At 32.1% G+C, this 21,934-nt stretch overlaps 2 protein-coding genes across 2 annotated transcripts; both read right to left on the bottom strand.

The window, feature by feature from the left end:
* Positions 1-4,554: 4,554 nt before the first annotated feature.
* On the bottom strand, positions 4,555-9,604 carry LOC148614111 (translocator protein-like). The gene is made up of 4 exons (XM_088587975.1): positions 9,486-9,604; positions 7,059-7,157; positions 5,641-5,856; positions 4,555-5,162 (listed from the first exon to the last, which is right to left on the bottom strand). The coding sequence occupies exons 2-4, from the start codon at positions 7,155-7,157 to the stop codon at positions 4,992-4,994; spliced, it is 486 nt and encodes a 161-aa protein (XP_088444101.1). The 5' UTR covers positions 9,486-9,604; the 3' UTR covers positions 4,555-4,991.
* Positions 9,605-15,623: 6,019 nt separating this feature from the next.
* On the bottom strand, positions 15,624-20,693 carry LOC148614110 (translocator protein-like). The gene is made up of 4 exons (XM_088587974.1): positions 20,555-20,693; positions 18,128-18,226; positions 16,710-16,925; positions 15,624-16,231 (listed from the first exon to the last, which is right to left on the bottom strand). Exons 2-4 carry the CDS (start codon positions 18,224-18,226, stop codon positions 16,061-16,063), a joined length of 486 nt encoding a protein of 161 aa, XP_088444100.1. The 5' UTR covers positions 20,555-20,693; the 3' UTR covers positions 15,624-16,060.
* Between the last annotated feature and the right edge of the window lie 1,241 nt (positions 20,694-21,934).

Genomic DNA, 21,934 nt, shown 5'->3' with positions numbered 1-21,934 from the left:
CTCATTTTTTCTTTCTTTTTTTATATCAAAATTTGTATATGGTAGGAATGTGCAGTATATTGCTGTACCTGAAAAATAAATATTTTTAGCCTTTTCCACTGAAAAGTTTTTTTCTGTACTTTTTCTACAGTTTTGTTCATTCCCAGCAAACACACAACGTTGTACCGATGTCGGGATTGGTCGTGACAACGTAGTATCGCGAAAATACGTCGTCAAAAGGTTGTGTGGACGTAATTCCATAACGTAATCTTATAACGTTGTGACATCCACTTCACGTTAAAGTAAAACCAATTGACAACGTAACATTTTATGACGTATTAACAACGTAAAGTATGACCAATTCACAACGCAACATTTTAAATATTGCTTTGTGGCAACGTAATATATACGTAATACTTTACTTTTCCATTTGCATATTATAAGCATTATCATAATAGTTTTGGTAAGAAATGGCTCATTTACTACATTAAAAAAGATCTCTTCTATATTTTAAAATTAAGAAATAAATCATGGAAACTGCATTTTATCATTGTTTTACTGTTTTCTCACCTAAAGCTAAAACTTAAAATTTATCAGGATGTTTCTAAATTATATAAGTTTGAAATGTAGATATCAATTAATCACAATCTGGAATGCAAAATGCCAAGACATGACCGTCAACATATATGATTGTAGACGGTGGTAGCATCCATTTTGGACGTGATGGCTGATGGTTATTGGTCCGGATTCGTCGTCAAAGGCAACATCACCGTCAATGAGAATACATTCGAATGTGACCTTATATATGGCCCCTGGGATTTGCACGAATTACTTCATACCCTTTGCAAATTGTAATCATTCTGACAGAATTTCTGAACTCGTTTTTTTATGAAACTGTTGAAATAAATTGCTTTGCGCGGCACAGCTTGATACGACTGCAGCTGTCGAACAATGAACAAAGTTGATACAGCTGTTAAATTTGGATTGTGATCAAATGTTTGTCAATATTCTGACCAGAATGAAAGTGTCAAAGAACATAAAAAAATGTATTTAGACATTGTTTAAGCATTAAAATCAAACAAAAACCTTATGGTATGATTTCATTAAGTTTCATACACTTTTGCACACATTAATTATTGTTAGGACATCAAACATCAGTAAAATGCTTGTTGTGGGTCTCTTTCTAGGGTCCAATTCCTAAACGGATTAAACCCCGGAATCTTTTCACCTTGTGCATATATACACAGAGATGAATATGCTTATATTTAATGTTGTTTAGTAAAATTTCATAACATGCTTAATTAGCCCTCATTCACACCAAAAATGAAATAAAAACAGGGGTTGATCAAATTATAGACGTAGACATATACAAGCTTTATTTAAAGTCGGCAAGACATAAAAACAATAAACAGAAGCTCTTATAAGCTTTTGAACCGACAAACATAATAAAATCAAATTATCTTGAAAAGGGGGAATTCAGGCTATTATTTGTTCATTTTGTATTCAACAAAAAAGGTGGTCCAACCTACGGACCCCCTGATCATAATGCAGTGTTTATTATGCTGCGACAAACATTTCTTTCCTTTAACTGAATATGAAAGGACACCTTTTTCATGTAAATGTAAAGAAAATGGTTCAAAGAACACAACTTTTGTTCCCCCAGGTTCCATTCATATTATATTTAAGTTCATTACTAGATTTTCATTTTGACATCTGTCCTTTTCTCTTCCGTCTATCCAAAAGTGACATTTTATGAGCAGCTCGGTGGGTGTTTCAAGTAAAGCAGAGAACGCTTGCTCTACCGGTGTACCTGGTCCACGCTCCCTGTTAGGTATGCCCATTTACTTTGGTTTCTTTTTACGTGTTAATTTGGTTATATAGTGTTCTTTGTTGTGTGTGTTTATTTTCCCATTCTAGTCTTTATCAATGGAATTTATTCTTTTGATTTCCGCTCGAATCTAGCTACTTTTAGTAACAAACCAATCTTAGCATTAAAAAAAAATCTTTACTCATTTCTATACTTCAAAAGTGGCATGGCTTTTTACTGTTTAATTTATGACTTCGTCCTATCGCAAATTAATATACAAGCCTCATGTTGTAGCGAAAATCACCCCTAATCAATCCAAGCCATGGCGCCATAAACCTTATTTATTTATTTAAGTATGAAAATATTTTTAACTTCTCAAGTACCTTCAATCAGAATATAAGATTTTATGATGGCATAAATAGTAAATTAAAGAATTTTACGTTTCTCTTTTTTTTTTTTTTTGGCATGCAGTGAGGCCCGTATTACATAAAAGTATAAAAGTATGTCAGTAAATCATAGTTGTCTTTGATACATACACTATATTTACGATTTTCATGGAGTTTCTAGAGGCAACTGTCCTGTTCAAATAGCTCCTATTAGAAAGGTAAACGGATATGGAAAAACGCAATTGAGAAATGCACAAGCGTATATTAAACTAAATACAAAACAGTAAATACAAGTATTTTCAGAAAACGAAAGTCTTTTACAAAACACCCCTTTAAGTAAGCTCTAAAAGGCCCAGACAACAAAAGTAGGAACTTACACGGTATTTTCTTCTACAAATAACGACACAGAGGCACATTATAATGACCAACATTTCCTGACTGGACAGGTGCATATCGTTGGTGGCGTCAACTAGTTTTATAATTTATGTGACTTTTTACGGAAACATCGAAAATCCAGTTTTTCACATTTTTTCATTATTATTTATATATATATATATATATATATATATATATATATATATATATATATATATATATATATATATATATATTCTGACTACGAAAATCGCAAAAATTCATCAAAAGAACCTCAGAAGCATTGATTATGATAATAGTAAACAGAAAATACCAAAGAAGTCATTTTTACTGAAGCATAAATACTCTAGGGTTTTGACATTGAAAAAAGGTGCCAATTTAGGCGTTTTGGTGTAGTAGGGATACATTTTTGCTTCATTTTACTCCAAAACCCGAATTGTTATGGCAATTTTCTTGGTACTATTGTAAAGCCGAGACATTGATCTACATGATGATACGTGGCTTTGTTTAGCTGTTAACACATGCTGTTCCAGGTAGGCTTAGACGCTCAAACAATTGAGTCACAAAAATCTTGGCTTTTAGACCCAGTGGGGTACAAATATAGGCTTATACTGAAAAAAAAATCAGAGAATATTCTTTGTTGACAAATTGATATGGTAATGGGAGGTATAAAGGTACCTATAAATCACCATGAAGTTGATGAGTTAGGGGGAGGGTGCACGGTGGACCCTCCGAGACCATGGAATAATGGAATGCCTCAACATAAACCATATAGACAAACTTAACCCACTTAAAGAACGCTCGCAGTTACTGAAAGCTAGCTACAGTTCAGAAAAAAATTGAAGAAGAATAGCAATACCATCATAACCACCTGCATTTGAAATAATCGGTCACTCAGTACAATTCCAGTGGACTGGTTTTGAAGTAGTAGCCTCAAGTACGAAAAAGGCAAGATTTGATGTAAAAAAAAATTAACAGGGTTTAAAGAAAAGCCCATGATTTGAAAGCCGCATCCAAAACGAATAAATCTGTTAAGGGCATTTGAAAAGAATGTGCTTTACAGCTAAGACTACGTTTCGGTAAAAAAAAACTGAGCAATACCATTTTTAATCAAAAACCTACAAGTGCTGCTATGTTATTTTTTATCGAAGTTTTGTAACAGTGAAATAAATTAGAAATTTGTGATCTCGATACCCATGGTGCAAAACCTTCCATGAGAATTTTGTTGCGTCCATTAAAATCTGACGCTTTATCATAAATACGAGCAAAACAGACCACACTTGTTACAAGTACTTCTGTATAAAATTTACATTATATATAAAATCTATGTTGTTATCCGCTTTAACTGCCATCGCAAAAACAAATTTCTTCCTTAGTTCTTTTAACTATCTTCTTACTCCAAAAATTGATAGCCATGTGTTGAATGAATTAAAGTTCTCTTCGTGCTGTTGAATTTTTATATCTACTATGGTAGATTTATTGAATTGATTTTACTGAATTTATTGATGAAATTGGCCCTATATTTTTTATCATACTCTTCCAATCCATTGTTTGCAGTAAGCATTCAATGAATATTTGATGATGTTACGACACTCCTTCAAATCAAGGTTATTAGGAGGACACTTTTTAGATCCTTTCTTCAAAAACTTAATAATTTCTAATTCTTCAAGGATGTTTAGGTCTCCTGGTAGGTGTCTTATAGTAATAGGATAAAATGGGAGGTTCTAAATTTTCAAAATAACCAAGTATAGTTTCAGTTACATTAGAATTCCTAAATATAATAGCCTAATTCAGTAATTAAATACATTTGTTAATAAAAGGCAGTTTAAGAAAATGTCTTTTAACATTTTCAGTTTTGTCAATTTCAGGAATTAGTTTATAGTAAGAGTACAATATGATAATAAGTGCTACTTCATATCGAGGGCTAGTAGTCTGCTTCAGCTCTCTATGTGATTAGAATTCTGTGTTTTAATCAACTTTTGTGGCTGTCAATAGTCATTAAAGAAGTTTTCTTCTCAAATATTTTTATTATAAAAATAATTCTTACAAAAATACTGACTAGTGCCTGGATATATAAAAAAGATTTGTTCTTCATACATAAAAAATCCTGATATTTAACATCAGAAAATCTAAACAGTAACATAACTATAAATATACACTATGTGCGAGAAAGTGTGAGGGGTCAAGTATTACACAACTTCAACTTTTATTTAACTTCATTTTTCTGGAATTGTTTTTTTTCATACAAGACTGCCTAACATCTGAATCTACAACAGTGGTTCTGACATCAAGACTGTGTTACTAATGATGTCTTTCTGACCTTACCTCTTGAATCAAGTAGTGTTAAAAAACATCATATGAACTATTTCATTAAAGCTAAGCTTATATTTCATCACATAGTCAATGTGCACCATTAGCATTTGTCCATGACCCACTGAATATATTTAATCTATTTTATCTTTGTTGTCTTTCCATATTCTATATGTCAGAGCTGTTGCCATTGTAAGCCATGCCATATATGGCAAAAATATATAACCAGCTTTTTTGTTGATATTGAAAAAGGCATACCCACAGGCACCTGCTGTGCCCCATAACAATCCCATCTCTATCAAAGCCTGAAATTATAATACGAAGACACCTAAAACAGACATTCCAATTCATGATAACAACCAAACAGTAAATGTCTGGTAAAAAAACACAAGGGGAACTTTAAGCTCCAACACGGAATATACCTGTACATGAAATATATCTGCATAATTCTACGAAAAAAGTTATGATGCAAATAATTCCTTACAATCATTTGCTGTTATTATTCGTGCATCAAAATGTATGGATGAAATAACATTATACAAGTGTGAGGTGTGATTTGTTTTCAATGTACAGACTTTTTTCTGATGTTTGTGCATTACTTCTTGAGTGTGAATAACAGTCTCAAATGATAAGTCATTCTTACAACTTAATACAAGTAAAAGTTAAAGTAGTTAAAACCATGATTTTATTGTTTAATCTAGAAAATATTTCAATAACAAAAAAATATTCTGGTCATAATTATCATTTGGCTTACACAAGAAATAAACATTAAATAATACTCACCGCTCCCATTTTATGCGCACCAAAAAATAAAGGAGACCATGCCCAATTAAGTGCCAGCTGAGTACCGTATAAAGCTAAAGGCATTGCAGCTTCTCCATTAAAACCACCACCATCTCTCCACACCATGTATGAGGCATATCCCATACTTGTATAAAGGCCTGTCCATACTGGTCCAATCACCCAGCTTGGTGGTTTCCAAGAAGGTTTTTGTAGAAGCTTAATAAAACAAACAAGACATCTGTAAACCAATGGCAACTAGTGATAACCTGTCATGAATACTTCAGTATATGCATTATAACAACACACAGAAAAAATTTACATTTATTTTTGTAATTCAATAATGCATCTAAATTAAGAATTCAATTCATTATTGGCACAGGAAAATAATTTCATAAAACTTACTTAAAATTAATACTTTTGACATTTCTGTTGTGATTTTTAAAAAACCGTGACAACTTGGGGGCGATGGCTACAAGAAACCAAATCTTTATAAAGCTTGGGTCAAAATATCAAGTGTTTGTGACAAATAGTTGCAGAGAAAACTGTTATTAAAAGCTATAAAAAATGTGAGCAATACCCACTAAATTTAATTTCATTACCTGGAATGTGCTTTACATCAAATAAAAAATAGGAGGTGCACAATCAGATTGTGTTATAAAGATTCAATAAAAGTGTCAATAAATCCCTTTGGTGGTGTAGATAGAATCACTGTTTCAAATAAGAGATTGACAGTCCTGTGTCTCAATATTAATAAATAACAAAGACCATGTTTTGCTATGTGTAATTTCCAAATTGATTGAGTCATGAGTCAAAGAGAAGGGTAACCCTAGTCCCCATATTCATCAATGAATAAGAAATTGATTCAGATCAAATTTAAAATAAAAGATGCACAATAAGAATATATACATGTAATAAAGATTTTGTAAAGTTACACTTCCACAGAAACCATATAGGAAAGACAAAAAGTCATTCAAATGGAAAACAAAATAGAAGGTGCACAATTGCATCATGCGATAAAAAATTTGTAAAAATTTCATTGAATTCTATTCAGCTATTTTAGAGGAGTTGTGCATAAGATGCCCCCACAAAAGTCTTTCAGATGTGAAAAAAAAGGTGCATAATGGCTTTATGTGATAAAGACTTTGAGAAAGTTTCATCAATTTCCATTCAGCATTACAGCAGAGTGGTGAATAATAACTGGGTAAGGATAGACACATATAAATTGGACAGACAGATAAATGGACAGCATGAACACTGTATACATGTATATGTACCATCCCCCTTTTCAAAGAAGAGAGTGAAATAAGAGGTGCACAATGGGAATATAAGATACACTGACATTACTATCCTTATATAACCCCATTTAGCAATTAAGGAGGAGAGTTTATTTGGATGATAATAGCTCAGCTCGTTCTTACCATAAACCAAGTTCTATTATTTCTGCTGACTAACCCACCTAAAAGTCCTCCAACATAAGGCAATATAGTAGCTCCTATAGGTGCAAGATAATCTGACATCTGAAAGAAATAGAATTTCATAATCATACCCAAACATTATACTTATAAAGCAAGAGATTTTGCTTTGTGATGTATCTATGGCCACACTTTTCCTATTCACTGGCTGCCAGATTGGCTAACCAAATTTTTTCAGGTGGAACAAAAAATTTTAAACTGGAATAATTAAATGTCTTCTTTTAAGTACCGTTCTTTGTAAGAATCAGGCAATGGGTGGCACATTATTTTTCCCAATTTAGTCATTTTTGCCCGAAATATATTCAATACATCTAGAAAACAACTGAAAATCTATCTAAATTTATCCTGAAGTATCTGTAACGTAGAAATTTTTTTGACTGCTTATATGAGGAAAAGGTGAGAGAAAATTTTCCTGCCATTTTTCCTTAGTGTGTTTCAACAAATTTGATCTATCAATATTTTAAAAAGGCAAACATTACAAACACTTTGATGGATATTTCTGGAGGTTGTGAGGAATAAATACTTGGATAATACAATAAAATCACTGTGTTTCTTTTCTTCATGTGCCAACCTTATACACATTTTGTCTGATTCTTAAACAGAGAAGTACTTAATATATTTTTATTGCTTCCAACAACAAATATATTGACAATTGCAAAATTGAAACATCTCATTTTAAAATAATTATGTACTATATCAATCAATGTCATGAATGTCTGATTTTAGTTTTGTTCTTTCAGAAAGTTGAATGAAGAACGAACATGGAGCCCTGCTAAAAATCATACTAATAAGGTTTTTTTTTTATATCAGAATTCAATTGGAAACTTGTTAACACTTGTTAGACATAATAAAATCATAAGATCTTTAATTTAAAAGAAAGTAAACATTTCCAATAAATGATTTAAGAGTTAAACAATCTTGTGCACTTCGTGTGTTTTTATTCTCAAAAAGAAGTAGATAAAGAGGAGGAAATATGTGGGAAAATAAAAAACTCAGCAGATGTTTATTGTTCACATAAATATGCAAATGAGAGCTCATGCTATTGAACAAAATTTTATTAAAACAAAATTATTTACTTTAATGCCTTTTATTTTAGAAGACAGTACTTACCATAAACCTCCAGAATTATTGATATTTTTATGATTTTTTTTTAATTAAAGGATAACAAAGGGAAATGATAAGTTTCATTAATATCTTCTTATTAATGATAAATCAGTTTAATTATTAGTTTTTAAATGTATTTTTTTCTTCAAGATTTAAAACTATAAATAATAATGTCATTTCAACTTTTCAATTTAATCAAAAAATTTTTTTAAAAAAAAGGTCATGCAGTTTATCAATGTTATTGTCAGGGAAATATTGTTTCTTTATATATAATCTTTAACACGTGAAAAAATAAAGAAACAAAGCAATAAAAAAGGGCTGCAAGTGCCTTATCTGATTAAAATGCTTCTGTATACTTATTTAACATACAGTACATTTTAGTGACAAACCCAGTTAAAAGAAATCTCTTAATATTCTATCAAACTTTTTACTTACCTTTTACTACCTTTTTAACCAAACAATATTATAGTATATTGTAAGAAATACTATAGACACAAACAACAGAAGAAAATAAATCATTGTTTGATAACTGAAAATTGAATTTATTGGACACTGAAAAACTTGGAATGTTAGACAAATCGTTTGATACATTATGACGTGTACTTATGTAGCTACATGAAGAAGATTGGATCGAATTACACTTCAAAACTTTGTGTGTATGACATTTTATAAAATTGAAAAAAAAAGTTTTGATTTGAAATTAAAAAGTATAAATTATTTCTGGTTACTAATTAATTTTACAAACCAAAGCACTTAATTTCTTCAGGTATAATACTTGTAAAGTGAAAACCAACCAATTAAAAAATGTCAAGGCTGGATCCAGACAGTTTGAAGAGGGGGTGCCAGCCGAGGGTCATACGAAAAGGGCAGTGCTAGGACATTTTTGACAGTTTCTGTCAATTTTACACGTGAAAAAAAAAATGATAAATTTTCCAAAAAAAGGGGGGTGCTATCCCTCCATTCTGGACTCGCCACTAAATGTGGCATAAATTATACACAAAAAAATAATAAAAGAGAAAATTTCATCTAGTAATCACAATCACAGGAAAAAATACATCGTTTTTATTTATCTTAGTATCTTGGTCATGACAGGCCGCAATTTTGACCTTTGGTACTCCGGACTTCTAATCATCTTTTAATTGATGACATGCATTGTAAAAGCAAGGCATTTATAATTCACATTTCAAAAAGTTGCCACAACGTTTTTTCTGTAGAAAAAAATCATTTTTGACTCTATTTGGATGAATATTTCTTATGCAATATTCTTACCGTGTACGGTTGCGGTGTCTCTTTGAACCGGAAATGAATGGTTCCAGGTCGTTTCGCCCTTTTTCCCCTTCGCTCTGGGTTTTTTCGCCCTGAGTCGTTTCGCCCTTTATGTGAGTTGTTTCGCCCTTTATGGTGGGTCGTTTCGCCCTTTCCTTTTTAATAAGGAATTTCTCCTTATAAATATTATTTACTACTATTTAAGCCTTCGTTCTCGATTTATTTATTTATTTATCTGTATATTTATTTATTTATTTAGAGAAAAAAAAAGATCGAAGATTTTGCTCTCTCTCTCTCTCTCCCCCCCCCTCTCTCTCTCTCTCTCTCTCTCTCTCTCTCTCTCTCTCTCTCTCTCTCTCTCTCTCGGAATATTGCGTAACTGCATAGACAGCTTGTCAAAAACAATATAGAATGCATTATCTTTTCCTTTCAATTAAATTTTTGCTAATTTCATTCACAGCTTCAGCAATTAAATCAATTAATGTTTAATAGTAGGTAATTTATTGACCCATATTTAATTGTATTCACAGCATTTAACATAATTAGTTCTAAATTAATCTACACTATACCTTTGTATAATTGAATTCACCGCTTCAGTATTAAACTTAATTAATTTGTAATAGTATATAATGTTTTAACCCGTATGTAATTGCATTGATTGCGGTAATCGTTTGATCTTAAGATCGAATAGCTTGGGCATCGTTCACCGAGGTGCTTAAATACAAGTTCCATGGGATCATCCGGCAATGTAACAATGTGCTAGTTATTGTGCTCTTATACTCATGAATTATTTAAATAAAAAGATATATAATGACATAGTTGGTTATCAATATCTTCCAATTTTCTCATTTCTCAATAAATATCTCTTGTGACATTGCCTCAGAATCAGCAACTGATGGGCTTTATCTGAAAGAAAAAGGAATACCAGTACAAGTATCTATCAATTTAACAATTAGATCAACCCCTACTATACAAACATTCAAGTTTTTATTCACAGAATAAACATGTATTCTTACCTGTCAGAACACAAGCCAATTAAACACATGTATATCCAATGAGGGCGAAACGACCCTACAAAAAGGGCGAAACGACTCTACAATATGGGCGAAACGACCCTGCAGTAAGGGCGAAACAACCCGGACGAACGGGATAAAGGGCGAAACGACCCGACGCCAAATGAATAACGGTATCAGGTCGATCCAGCCCCAAACCAATCCGGCCCTAAATCGATCCGGCCCCAAGTCTATTCGGACCTAAATCGATTCGGCCCAGGTCGGTCCGTCCACCAGTCATTCCGGCCCCATATTAAAATATAAAGTATTTCTACAAATACGGGTGTTATATTAAGAATTGGACGATAATGGAAGAAAATCAAACTGAGGAAACCCAGTCATTATCAATGAGCAGATGTGTATTTACTACCACTTCAGGATTACAGTGGAAACCTTTACTTGTAGTTGCAATTTTTGTTTTTCATCAGTAATTAGCATCCTCCCAAGTCAGGGTTTTGAGTCCATCCTCGCTCCCTCAAACCCCTGACATCACTCATTCATATTTAGTGGGTATCGTCCAGCCAATTCCGATTGGTTGCTTCTCCTGGTGCGAAGCACCAATGAAAATTTATTTGACATAAAATGTCTGTGGAAATAAAAACAATGACACGAGTAACTAATAGTTGTAAGATGTCACAAATGATTCAATTGACCAAAAATGATAACTGTAGATTCTGTTTAGAGTCTTTAGCGAAAAAAAAATGACGTTTTGTGTATGTAGCCATTTTGTAAGTTATATCGAAGAGTTTCTATTACGAGTGATTTGATTGGATTTTAGATCCGGGTTAAATTTAGGTAACTCACTAGATGGCGCTGGACGATAAACGCTAAATATGAATGAGTGATGTCAGGGCGTCCCTGGGACTTTTGTACTGGGTACACTGCCAACGGGCAAGGGTCTGCTCACCCACACGGCGTACTTGCTGACTAACTGACTTGGCTTCCTTGAACAACGCTGGCACCAGTTTGTAGAACTGCAGTTTGTTACCATTGGCCTTGTTGTTAAATCTATGATGCCAGCCTGTTAAAAAAGAAAAGAAATTATTATGTGTTCAGGAAAAAATTGTAAATAATTTGCTTAATGATTGAAGATGCATGATTGACATCATATGTCTTGGTAACTATATAATTATTTGTTGTGCTCATAGTATCATATTTATATACAGAAAATTACCTTCAACATCATTGTTGCTTCTAATGGAGAGCTGGTACACCGACCACTGGGCAACACTCCACACTGCCGCGGTCGAACATTCTGGTCACATACCACACACGGGAAAGACATTGTAATTCTGAGAACAACCCATTCTTCTCTTTTATTGGAAAAAATTCGGCATATCAAACAATATTTCTCAAACTGAGTAGTTTTTTTAATTTGTTTAAATAAAAGTTATGCACGATAGCTGGGTAATGAAGCCATTTTATTAAATATAAATCGATAGACATGTGAAGATCAAAGACCTTTTAACAATCATCAATTGTGTTTGATTGTTGTTAACTTTCTAACAACTTTAGCGTTTGTTTTCATAATAAAAAACACCCGTACTCAAATTAATATTAAAACAACAAACATTAATTAAATTGATACTGTCATTAGCTTTTTTTGTACAATTTTTAATTAAAAAATAAAATATAAATGAAATTAAGAAATAAATACTTAAATTTAATATTCTTTAATATTTTAATTTGATGAGAATCCTGTCATTTGATTGGTTTGTTGACAAAAATCAACATTGTTTCGATTGTATAAACTAACTTGCTATTTAGGCCACGCCTACCTTTTACGGAACTACTTTTTGTTTGTCAACATACGAAACAACGTTTTCAGTCACATCGTAACGTTGAAACTTTTTTGTGACAATAAATTATTAACTAACTTTATGTCCGCCGGGTTTATGTCAAATTCCTGCTGTAATAACTGTGTCTTCACACATAAAAACAATAAACAGAAGCTCTTATAAGCTTTTGAACCGACAAACATAATAAAATCAAATTATCTTGAAAAGGGGGAATTCAGGCTATTATTTGTTCATTTTGTATTCAACAAAAAAGGTGGTCCAACCTACGGACCCCCTGATCATAATGCAGTGTTTGTTATGCTGCGACAAACATTTCTTTCCTTTAACTGAATATGAAAGGACACCTTTTTCATGTAAATGTAAAGAAAATGGTTCAAAGAACACAACTTTTGTTCCCCCAGGTTCCATTCATATTATATTTAAGTTCATTACTAGATTTTCATTTTGACATCTGTCCTTTTCTCTTCCGTCTATCCAAAAGTGACATTTTATGAGCAGCTCGGTGGGTGTTTCAAGTAAAGCAGAGAACGCTTGCTCTACCGGTGTACCTGGTCCACGCTCCCTGTTAGGTATGCCCATTTACTTTGGTTTCTTTTTACGTGTTAATTTGGTTATATAGTGTTCTTTGTTGTGTGTGTTTATTTTCCCATTCTAGTCTTTATCAATGGAATTTATTCTTTTGATTTCCGCTCGAATCTAGCTACTTTTAGTAACAAACCAATCTTAGCATTAAAAAAAAATCTTTACTCATTTCTATACTTCAAAAGTGGCATGGCTTTTTACTGTTTAATTTATGACTTCGTCCTATCGCAAATTAATATACAAGCCTCATGTTGTAGCGAAAATCACCCCTAATCAATCCAAGCCATGGCGCCATAAACCTTATTTATTTATTTAAGTATGAAAATATTTTTAACTTCTCAAGTACCTTCAATCAGAATATAAGATTTTATGATGGCATAAATAGTAAATTAAAGAATTTTACGTTTCTCTTTTTTTTTTTTTTTTGGCATGCAGTGAGGCCCGTATTACATAAAAGTATAAAAGTATGTCAGTAAATCATAGTTGTCTTTGATACATACACTATATTTACGATTTTCATGGAGTTTCTAGAGGCAACTGTCCTGTTCAAATAGCTCCTATTAGAAAGGTAAACGGATATGAAAAAACGCAATTGAGAAATGCACAAGCGTATATTAAACTAAATACAAAACAGTAAATACAAGTATTTTCAGAAAACGAAAGTCTTTTACAAAACACCCCTTTAAGTAAGCTCTAAAAGGCCCAGACAACAAAAGTAGGAACTTACACGGTATTTTCTTCTACAAATAACGACACAGAGGCACATTATAATGACCAACATTTCCTGACTGGACAGGTGCATATCGTTGGTGGCGTCAACTAGTTTTATAATTTATGTGACTTTTTACGGAAACATCGAAAATCCAGTTTTTCACATTTTTTCATTATTATTTATATATATATATATATATATATATATATATATATATATATATATTCTGACTACGAAAATCGCAAAAATTCATCAAAAGAACCTCAGAAGCATTGATTATGATAATAGTAAACAGAAAATACCAAAGAAGTCATTTTTACTGAAGCATAAATACTCTAGGGTTTTGACATTGAAAAAAGGTGCCAATTTAGGCGTTTTGGTGTAGTAGGGATACATTTTTGCTTCATTTTACTCCAAAACCCGAATTGTTATGGCAATTTTCTTGGTACTATTGTAAAGCCGAGACATTGATCTACATGATGATACGTGGCTTTGTTTAGCTGTTAACACATGCTGTTCCAGGTAGGCTTAGACGCTCAAACAATTGAGTCACAAAAATCTTGGCTTTTAGACCCAGTGGGGTACAAATATAGGCTTATACTGAAAAAAAAATCAGAGAATATTCTTTGTTGACAAATTGATATGGTAATGGGAGGTATAAAGGTACCTATAAATCACCATGAAGTTGATGAGTTAGAGGGAGGGTGCACGGTGGACCCTCCGAGACCATGGAATAATGGAATGCCTCAACATAAACCATATAGACAAACTTAACCCACTTAAAGAACGCTCGCAGTTACTGAAAGCTAGCTACAGTTCAGAAAAAAATTGAAGAAGAATAGCAATACCATCATAACCACCTGCATTTGAAATAATCGGTCACTCAGTACAATTCCAGTGGACTGGTTTTGAAGTAGTAGCCTCAAGTACGAAAAAGGCAAGATTTGATGTAAAAAAAAATTAACAGGGTTTAAAGAAAAGCCCATGATTTGAAAGCCGCATCCAAAACGAATAAATCTGTTAAGGGCATTTGAAAAGAATGTGCTTTACAGCTAAGACTACGTTTCGGTAAAAAAAAACTGAGCAATACCATTTTTAATCAAAAACCTACAAGTGCTGCTATGTTATTTTTTATCGAAGTTTTGTAACAGTGAAATAAATTAGAAATTTGTGATCTCGATACCCATGGTGCAAAACCTTCCATGAGAATTTTGTTGCGTCCATTAAAATCTGACGCTTTATCATAAATACGAGCAAAACAGACCACACTTGTTACAAGTACTTCTGTATAAAATTTACATTATATATAAAATCTATGTTGTTATCCGCTTTAACTGCCATCGCAAAAACAAATTTCTTCCTTAGTTCTTTTAACTATCTTCTTACTCCAAAAATTGATAGCCATGTGTTGAATGAATTAAAGTTCTCTTCGTGCTGTTGAATTTTTATATCTACTATGGTAGATTTATTGAATTGATTTTACTGAATTTATTGATGAAATTGGCCCTATATTTTTTATCATACTCTTCCAATCCATTGTTTGCAGTAAGCATTCAATGAATATTTGATGATGTTACGACACTCCTTCAAATCAAGGTTATTAGGAGGACACTTTTTAGATCCTTTCTTCAAAAACTTAATAATTTCTAATTCTTCAAGGATGTTTAGGTCTCCTGGTAGGTGTCTTATAGTAATAGGATAAAATGGGAGGTTCTAAATTTTCAAAATAACCAAGTATAGTTTCAGTTACATTAGAATTCCTAAATATAATAGCCTAATTCAGTAATTAAATACATTTGTTAATAAAAGGCAGTTTAAGAAAATGTCTTTTAACATTTTCAGTTTTGTCAATTTCAGGAATTAGTTTATAGTAAGAGTACAATATGATAATAAGTGCTACTTCATATCGAGGGCTAGTAGTCTGCTTCAGCTCTCTATGTGATTAGAATTCTGTGTTTTAATCAACTTTTGTGGCTGTCAATAGTCATTAAAGAAGTTTTCTTCTCAAATATTTTTATTATAAAAATAATTCTTACAAAAATACTGACTAGTGCCTGGATATATAAAAAAGATTTGTTCTTCATACATAAAAAATCCTGATATTTAACATCAGAAAATCTAAACAGTAACATAACTATAAATATACACTATGTGCGAGAAAGTGTGAGGGGTCAAGTATTACACAACTTCAACTTTTATTTAACTTCATTTTTCTGGAATTGTTTTTTTTCATACAAGACTGCCTAACATCTGAATCTACAACAGTGGTTCTGACATCAAGACTGTGTTACTAATGATGTCTTTCTGACCTTACCTCTTGAATCAAGTAGTGTTAAAAAACATCATATGAACTATTTCATTAAAGCTAAGCTTATATTTCATCACATAGTCAATGTGCACCATTAGCATTTGTCCATGACCCACTGAATATATTTAATCTATTTTATCTTTGTTGTCTTTCCATATTCTATATGTCAGAGCTGTTGCCATTGTAAGCCATGCCATATATGGCAAAAATATATAACCAGCTTTTTTGTTGATATTGAAAAAGGCATACCCACAGGCACCTGCTGTGCCCCATAACAATCCCATCTCTATCAAAGCCTGAAATTATAATACGAAGACACCTAAAACAGACATTCCAATTCATGATAACAACCAAACAGTAAATGTCTGGTAAAAAAACACAAGGGGAACTTTAAGCTCCAACACGGAATATACCTGTACATGAAATATATCTGCATAATTCTACGAAAAAAGTTATGATGCAAATAATTCCTTACAATCATTTGCTGTTATTATTCGTGCATCAAAATGTATGGATGAAATAACATTATACAAGTGTGAGGTGTGATTTGTTTTCAATGTACAGACTTTTTTCTGATGTTTGTGCATTACTTCTTGAGTGTGAATAACAGTCTCAAATGATAAGTCATTCTTACAACTTAATACAAGTAAAAGTTAAAGTAGTTAAAACCATGATTTTATTGTTTAATCTAGAAAATATTTCAATAACAAAAAAATATTCTGGTCATAATTATCATTTGGCTTACACAAGAAATAAACATTAAATAATACTCACCGCTCCCATTTTATGCGCACCAAAAAATAAAGGAGACCATGCCCAATTAAGTGCCAGCTGAGTACCGTATAAAGCTAAAGGCATTGCAGCTTCTCCATTAAAACCACCACCATCTCTCCACACCATGTATGAGGCATATCCCATACTTGTATAAAGGCCTGTCCATACTGGTCCAATCACCCAGCTTGGTGGTTTCCAAGAAGGTTTTTGTAGAAGCTTAATAAAACAAACAAGACATCTGTAAACCAATGGCAACTAGTGATAACCTGTCATGAATACTTCAGTATATGCATTATAACAACACACAGAAAAAATTTACATTTATTTTTGTAATTCAATAATGCATCTAAATTAAGAATTCAATTCATTATTGGCACAGGAAAATAATTTCATAAAACTTACTTAAAATTAATACTTTTGACATTTCTGTTGTGATTTTTAAAAAACCGTGACAACTTGGGGGCGATGGCTACAAGAAACCAAATCTTTATAAAGCTTGGGTCAAAATATCAAGTGTTTGTGACAAATAGTTGCAGAGAAAACTGTTATTAAAAGCTATAAAAAATGTGAGCAATACCCACTAAATTTAATTTCATTACCTGGAATGTGCTTTACATCAAATAAAAAATAGGAGGTGCACAATCAGATTGTGTTATAAAGATTCAATAAAAGTGTCAATAAATCCCTTTGGTGGTGTAGATAGAATCACTGTTTCAAATAAGAGATTGACAGTCCTGTGTCTCAATATTAATAAATAACAAAGACCATGTTTTGCTATGTGTAATTTCCAAATTGATTGAGTCATGAGTCAAAGAGAAGGGTAACCCTAGTCCCCATATTCATCAATGAATAAGAAATTGATTCAGATCAAATTTAAAATAAAAGATGCACAATAAGAATATATACATGTAATAAAGATTTTGTAAAGTTACACTTCCACAGAAACCATATAGGAAAGACAAAAAGTCATTCAAATGGAAAACAAAATAGAAGGTGCACAATTGCATCATGCGATAAAAAATTTGTAAAAATTTCATTGAATTCTATTCAGCTATTTTAGAGGAGTTGTGCATAAGATGCCCCCACAAAAGTCTTTCAGATGTGAAAAAAAAGGTGCATAATGGCTTTATGTGATAAAGACTTTGAGAAAGTTTCATCAATTTCCATTCAGCATTACAGCAGAGTGGTGAATAATAACTGGGTAAGGATAGACACATATAAATTGGACAGACAGATAAATGGACAGCATGAACACTGTATACATGTATATGTACCATCCCCCTTTTCAAAGAAGAGAGTGAAATAAGAGGTGCACAATGGGAATATAAGATACACTGACATTACTATCCTTATATAACCCCATTTAGCAATTAAGGAGGAGAGTTTATTTGGATGATAATAGCTCAGCTCGTTCTTACCATAAACCAAGTTCTATTATTTCTGCTGACTAACCCACCTAAAAGTCCTCCAACATAAGGCAATATAGTAGCTCCTATAGGTGCAAGATAATCTGACATCTGAAAGAAATAGAATTTCATAATCATACCCAAACATTATACTTATAAAGCAAGAGATTTTGCTTTGTGATGTATCTATGGCCACACTTTTCCTATTCACTGGCTGCCAGATTGGCTAACCAAATTTTTTCAGGTGGAACAAAAAATTTTAAACTGGAATAATTAAATGTCTTCTTTTAAGTACCGTTCTTTGTAAGAATCAGGCAATGGGTGGCACATTATTTTTCCCAATTTAGTCATTTTTGCCCGAAATATATTCAATACATCTAGAAAACAACTGAAAATCTATCTAAATTTATCCTGAAGTATCTGTAACGTAGAAATTTTTTTGACTGCTTATATGAGGAAAAGGTGAGAGAAAATTTTCCTGCCATTTTTCCTTAGTGTGTTTCAACAAATTTGATCTATCAATATTTTAAAAAGGCAAACATTACAAACACTTTGATGGATATTTCTGGAGGTTGTGAGGAATAAATACTTGGATAATACAATAAAATCACTGTGTTTCTTTTCTTCATGTGCCAACCTTATACACATTTTGTCTGATTCTTAAACAGAGAAGTACTTAATATATTTTTATTGCTTCCAACAACAAATATATTGACAATTGCAAAATTGAAACATCTCATTTTAAAATAATTATGTACTATATCAATCAATGTCATGAATGTCTGATTTTAGTTTTGTTCTTTCAGAAAGTTGAATGAAGAACGAACATGGAGCCCTGCTAAAAATCATACTAATAAGGTTTTTTTTTATATCAGAATTCAATTGGAAACTTGTTAACACTTGTTAGACATAATAAAATCATAAGATCTTTAATTTAAAAGAAAGTAAACATTTCCAATAAATGATTTAAGAGTTAAACAATCTTGTGCACTTCGTGTGTTTTTATTCTCAAAAAGAAGTAGATAAAGAGGAGGAAATATGTGGGAAAATAAAAAACTCAGCAGATGTTTATTGTTCACATAAATATGCAAATGAGAGCTCATGCTATTGAACAAAATTTTATTAAAACAAAATTATTTACTTTAATGCCTTTTATTTTAGAAGACAGTACTTACCATAAACCTCCAGAATTATTGATATTTTTATGATTTTTTTTTAATTAAAGGATAACAAAGGGAAATGATAAGTTTCATTAATATCTTCTTATTAATGATAAATCAGTTTAATTATTAGTTTTTAAATGTATTTTTTTCTTCAAGATTTAAAACTATAAATAATAATGTCATTTCAACTTTTCAATTTAATCAAAAAATTTTTTTAAAAAAAAGGTCATGCAGTTTATCAATGTTATTGTCAGGGAAATATTGTTTCTTTATATATAATCTTTAACACGTGAAAAAATAAAGAAACAAAGCAATAAAAAAGGGCTGCAAGTGCCTTATCTGATTAAAATGCTTCTGTATACTTATTTAACATACAGTACATTTTAGTGACAAACCCAGTTAAAAGAAATCTCTTAATATTCTATCAAACTTTTTACTTACCTTTTACTACCTTTTTAACCAAACAATATTATAGTATATTGTAAGAAATACTATAGACACAAACAACAGAAGAAAATAAATCATTGTTTGATAACTGAAAATTGAATTTATTGGACACTGAAAAACTTGGAATGTTAGACAAATCGTTTGATACATTATGACGTGTACTTATGTAGCTACATGAAGAAGATTGGATCGAATTACACTTCAAAACTTTGTGTGTATGACATTTTATAAAATTGAAAAAAAAAGTTTTGATTTGAAATTAAAAAGTATAAATTATTTCTGGTTACTAATTAATTTTACAAACCAAAGAACTTAATTTCTTCAGGTATAATACTTGTAAAGTGAAAACCAACCAATTAAAAAATGTCAAGGCTGGATCCAGACAGTTTGAAGAGGGGGTGCCAGCCGAGGGTCATACGAAAAGGGCAGTGCTAGGACATTTTTGACAGTTTCTGTCAATTTTACACGTGAAAAAAAAAATGATAAATTTTCCAAAAAAAGGGGGGTGCTATCCCTCCATTCTGGACTCGCCACTAAATGTGGCATAAATTATACACAAAAAAAATAATAAAAGAGAAAATTTCATCTAGTAATCACAATCACAGGAAAAAATACATCGTTTTTATTTATCTTAGTATCTTGGTCATGACAGGCCGCAATTTTGACCTTTGGTACTCCGGACTTCTAATCATCTTTTAATTGATGACATGCATTGTAAAAGCAAGGCATTTATAATTCACATTTCAAAAAGTTGCCACAACGTTTTTTCTGTAGAAAAAAATCATTTTTGACTCTATTTGGATGAATATTTCTTATGCAATATTCTTACCGTGTACGGTTGCGGTGTCTCTTTGAACCGGAAATGAATGGTTCCAGGTCGTTTCGCCCTTTTTCCCCTTCGCTCTGGGTTTTTTCGCCCTGAGTCGTTTCGCCCTTTATGTGAGTTGTTTCGCCCTTTATGGTGGGTCGTTTCGCCCTTTCCTTTTTAATAAGGAATTTCTCCTTATAAATATTATTTACTACTATTTAAGCCTTCGTTCTCGATTTATTTATTTATTTATCTGTTTATTTATTTATTTATTTAGAGAAAAAAAAAGATCGAAGATTTTGCTCTCTCTCTCTCTCCCCCCCCCCTCTCTCTCTCTCTCTCTCTCTCTCTCTCTCTCTCTCTCGGAATATTGCGTAACTGCATAGACAGCTTGTCAAAAACAATATAGAATGCATTATCTTTTCCTTTCAATTAAATTTTTGCTAATTTCATTCACAGCTTCAGCAATTAAATCAATTAATGTTTAATAGTAGGTAATTTATTGACCCATATTTAATTGTATTCACAGCATTTAACATAATTAGTTCTAAATTAATCTACACTATACCTTTGTATAATTGAATTCACCGCTTCAGTATTAAACTTAATTAATTTGTAATAGTATATAATGTTTTAACCCGTATGTAATTGCATTGATTGCGGTAATCGTTTGATCTTAAGATCGAATAGCTTGGGCATCGTTCACCGAGGTGCTTAAATACAAGTTCCATGGGATCATCCGGCAATGTAACAATGTGCTAGTTATTGTGCTCTTATACTCATGAATTATTTAAATAAAAAGATATATAATGACATAGTTGGTTATCAATATCTTCCAATTTTCTCATTTCTCAATAAATATCTCTTGTGACATTGCCTCAGAATCAGCAACTGATGGGCTTTATCTGAAAGAAAAAGGAATACCAGTACAAGTATCTATCAATTTAACAATTAGATCAACCCCTACTATACAAACATTCAAGTTTTTATTCACAGAATAAACATGTATTCTTACCTGTCAGAACACAAGCCAATTAAACACATGTATATCCAATGAGGGCGAAACGACCCTACAAAAAGGGCGAAACGACTCTACAATATGGGCGAAACGACCCTGCAGTAAGGGCGAAACAACCCGGACGAACGGGATAAAGGGCGAAACGACCCGACGCCAAATGAATAACGGTATCAGGTCGATCCAGCCCCAAACCAATCCGGCCCTAAATCGATCCGGCCCCAAGTCTATTCGGACCTAAATCGATTCGGCCCAGGTCGGTCCGTCCACCAGTCATTCCGGCCCCATATTAAAATATAAAGTATTTCTACAAATACGGGTGTTATATTAAGAATTGGACGATAATGGAAGAAAATCAAACTGAGGAAACCCAGTCATTATCAATG

Source organism: Perna viridis, chromosome 6, assembly GCF_037379345.1.
Source record: "Perna viridis isolate PV_CMFRI_1.1 ecotype Kerala chromosome 6, ASM3737934v1, whole genome shotgun sequence".
Classification (NCBI taxonomy): Eukaryota; Metazoa; Mollusca; class Bivalvia; order Mytilida; family Mytilidae; genus Perna; species Perna viridis.
Note: the sequence above shows the minus strand (reverse complement) of the source record. Positions and strands in the feature narration are given on the sequence as shown.